Source organism: Scyliorhinus canicula, chromosome 17, assembly GCF_902713615.1.
Source record: "Scyliorhinus canicula chromosome 17, sScyCan1.1, whole genome shotgun sequence".
NCBI lineage: Eukaryota > Metazoa > Chordata > Chondrichthyes > Carcharhiniformes > Scyliorhinidae > Scyliorhinus > Scyliorhinus canicula.
Window position 1 is genome coordinate 126,026,818 of NC_052162.1, and position 3,781 is coordinate 126,030,598.

The following is a 3,781-nucleotide window of genomic DNA, read 5'->3' on the forward strand; positions in this document are numbered from 1 at the left end:
GTAGGTCAGCATTAGACCAGTTTTTGCTGGTTTTGATAAAGCACAATATCCCATGAAAAATATACAAGCAGGCAACAATTGGAAGTAATGTTACATCGTGAAGATGGACAGCTTGCTATCAAATCAAATGTGTTTGAGTCTAACCCAAACCAATTAGGATTATATTGGGGTGTGATCGGATCGCTTAAGACAGATATGAAATAGTATATCCATGGACGATTTGGCCACCATTTTGAGAGAAAGAAAAAGAGAGAAAGGAAAAGCGAGAGAGAAAGAAAAAGAGCCAGAGAGAAAGCGAGAAAGAAAGAAAAGGAGAGAGACAGAGAAAGTAAAGGAAGAGAGTTAGAAAAGAGTTCTGTATTCATATTTCATTTTCAGACTTTGACTTTTAAAGTTGTGTTCGGGTGATTGTCTCAGAAGATAATTCCTGTGATTCTTTGAAGAAAATCAAATTGTCTACAAACTGCCTTTTAAATAATTTTCAAGTTGTAACCAATGAACTCCAGATGTTTCCGTTGAAGATATGTTGGGGGATTTTGGGTCTTTCTTTCGTAAACAATTTGACCTATGTGAAACCTCAAGAAAAATTGAATCAAAGTATTCTATCCCCAGAGGACAGTGGTCCTTTGATAATATCAAGAGAGCATGGGGAAAATGCACACGATTGCACAGTGCAGAACGTGTTAAATGGTCCCTGGCAATTATGGGACAATTACGCAGACAGCAAGAGATAATTACTAAAAATAAAACTGATCATGAGTATAGGACCACTAAAGACCAACTAATTGCAGTTGTTGAAGAATTGCAAGATGCAAAATCCAAACTTGAATCTGACGATGAAATTAGAACTGATTTGGAAAACAACAAAATCTCTGAACTCCAGCAGTTGCCTGTTCAAATAGCAGAAGTCCAAAATCAAATTTCTGAAGTGGAGTTAAAATACCAACAGTTGCAATTAAAAACTGAGCAAATTGAACATGAAAATTGCAAATTAATCGAAGGAATTGATGAAAGATGTATTTTAGAAAAAGAATTGCGAGATGCAAAATTCAGATTTGAACAGGATGATGCCAAACTCCAACAGTTATCTGTTCAATTAGCAGAATTCCAAAATCAAATTTTTGAAGTGGAATCAAAATACCAAGAGCTGCAATCAAAAACTGAGCAAACTGAACTTGAAAATTCCAAGTTAATTGAAGAAAAATGTGTTTTACAAAGAGAATTGCGAGATGTAAAATCCAAATTTGAACAGGACGATGAACTTAGAACAGAGTTGCAAAACAAAACTTCTAAACTCCAGCAGTTATCTTTTCAAATAGAGTTCCAAAATCAAATTTTTGAAGTAGAGTCAAAATACCAACAGTTGCAATTAAAAACTGATCAATCTGAACTTGGAAATTCCAAGTTAATTGAAGAAAAATGTTTTTTAGAAAAAGAATTGCAAGATGCAAAAGCAAAACTTGAACATTATGATGAAATTGGAACAGAATTGCAAAACAAAACTTCTAAACTCCAGCAGTTATCTTTTCAAATAGCAGAATTACAAAATCAAATTTTTGAAGTGGAGTCAAAATACGAAAAGTTGCAATCAAAATCTGAGCGAATTGAACTTGAAAAGTACAAGTTAATCGAACAAAAATGTGTTTTAGAAAGAGAATTGCAAGATGCAGAATCTAAACTTGAACATTATGACAAAATGGGAACAGAATTGCAAAACAAAACCTCTAAACTCCAGAAGTTATCTATTCAAATAGCAGAATTACAAAATCAAATTTTTGAAGTGGAGTCAAGATACCAAAGGTTGCAATCAAAAACTGAGCGAATTGAATTTGAAAATTGCAAGTTAATCGAAGAAAGATATGTTTTAGAAAAAGATTTAAACACTGCCACTGAAAGCTGCAAGATCCTAAAAGACTGTTTGAAGCAAAGCACAGCTCAGATTCAAACAGCAGCTGAAGTAACACAAACTCAACAAGCAGCCCAAGCACCCCACCTAGTGGCACAATCGGCAAATGCACAGCCGAGATCAAGTGTCAAGAATAAATTAATTCCTCTGCCAAATGAATCAGACGAAGATAGTGTTCCTACAAAGCGTAATACTAAATTAATTCAACTAGCCCCTTTAAAACGCAAACGGGTTAGAGTTGGAAGCAAAAAAATAGAGGAAGAAGGTGAAACTATCTCTAGAAACATATTTGATCATCAATGAACTCATGAACCAGCAGAGCCTGCAAAAATTGACGAATGGTCCAAAAATCTCCCACATCCTAAAAAGGGTGGTATGTCCACAAGGAATGGAATTCACAGATTAAAATCCATTTACAGTCTCCACCCATTTGATGGAGTACAAGTTCTGACTATCATGCTAGGTACTCGTGTAATTTCAACCCTTAGAACTGAGGTGGAATTTGCCCTTGGAGACAATTTGCAAAATTTAGACGCAGGTTGGCCAGCAATCAGGGATTGGCTATTAACATTCCCCCCCCCCCCCCCCCCCCCCCGAGGACCGATTGGTCTAAGATCACATCTTGCATTCAAAAAAGTAATGAAGATATTCAGGATTTTGAGGAAAGATTTTTACAGACTTGGATGGAATATTCAGGAATGACACTCGCAGAGGAAACTGACACATGGGATGCAAGCAATTTAAATCCATTAAAAACGGCTTTTGTAGCCGGTGTTAAACCTGAAGTTTCTGATGCCTTGAATTTGGTTTTACCATCTTGGGCCACAACTGGCACATATCGAGACATAGTTGACCGGTGCATTCAGATAGATCGCGGTTCACGCAATCAGACAAGCTCATCAGCAGTGACTAAAACACCACCACAAGATTCAGGGCAAACATGTACCCTGGCTCCATTAAAATCACGTAAGGAAAAAATACCACAATGTCTTTTCTGCGGTAAAGTAGGACACTGGATGGCAAAATGCTATCTTAAACCACAGATGGATTCGAGAGATGATAATGAAGTAGACAATTTTCACAATACATTTCCACCTCGTGGCCAACCACGTAATGCGCACAAACAAGATGCACCTAAGGTAACGTACCAACAAGACAGACCCAGATTTACGTACAGGGATTCTAAAACCTCCCAGCCATTTCCATGTAAGGTGGAACCTTACCCACGTGGGGAAGAATCTTACCCATGTCGGGAGGAATCTTACCCACATGTGGACGAACCGTACCCACGTAGGAATCTACACGATGATAACAATGCTATGAATGAAATGTTAAACAGCTGTCCTCCAGCTCAAAGACGTTCTCTGTATGATAATTCAAAAAACTACTAGACCCCACTCTTGATGATTCTCTCCATTTCTCTCTACATGCACTTTTGCAGCAGAAAAATGATGGATTATATATTTCATTAAGAGTGGAAGGTATTCATATCGATTTTTTATTTGACACTGGAGCTGAACTTACCTGTGTTACTGAACAGAATGCTGCTTTCTTTCCCCTAACTTCAGAGAAAATTGAAGCTTTTGCTGCAGGAGGAGACTCTGTCCCTCTTCGGAAGACTAAACCACTGCTCTTCGAATTTGGACCACATCAATTGATAGTGTCAACATGGGTAGGTCTGATAACACAAGCACTTCTAGGTATGGACATCTTATCACAACTAAATTCTTCACTCAATTTCAATAATGGGAAAATTACCTGGTCCATTAGACACATAAAAAAAGGTGAAATACAACATCATCCAATTTGGGCAATTGACAAAAATGATTGTGGTCTTTTGAAAATGGACCCAGTTACTTTCATGGGATTAGCTGC

The 3,781-nt window shown here is 37.3% G+C and overlaps 1 protein-coding gene across 1 annotated transcript; it reads left to right on the forward strand.

Moving 5' to 3' along the window:
• The first annotated feature begins 384 nt into the window (after window positions 1–384).
• LOC119951196 (cilia- and flagella-associated protein 58-like) lies at window positions 385–2,691 on the forward strand. The gene has a single exon (XM_038774220.1). It carries the CDS (start codon window positions 524–526, stop codon window positions 2,207–2,209), a length of 1,686 nt encoding a protein of 561 aa, XP_038630148.1. The 5' UTR covers window positions 385–523; the 3' UTR covers window positions 2,210–2,691.
• Window positions 2,692–3,781: the final 1,090 nt, after the last annotated feature.

Coding starts and splice junctions, on each gene's coding strand:
- LOC119951196 (XM_038774220.1), top strand. CDS start 524: ATGTTGGGGGATTTTGGGTCTTTCTTTCGTAAACAATTTGACCTATGT.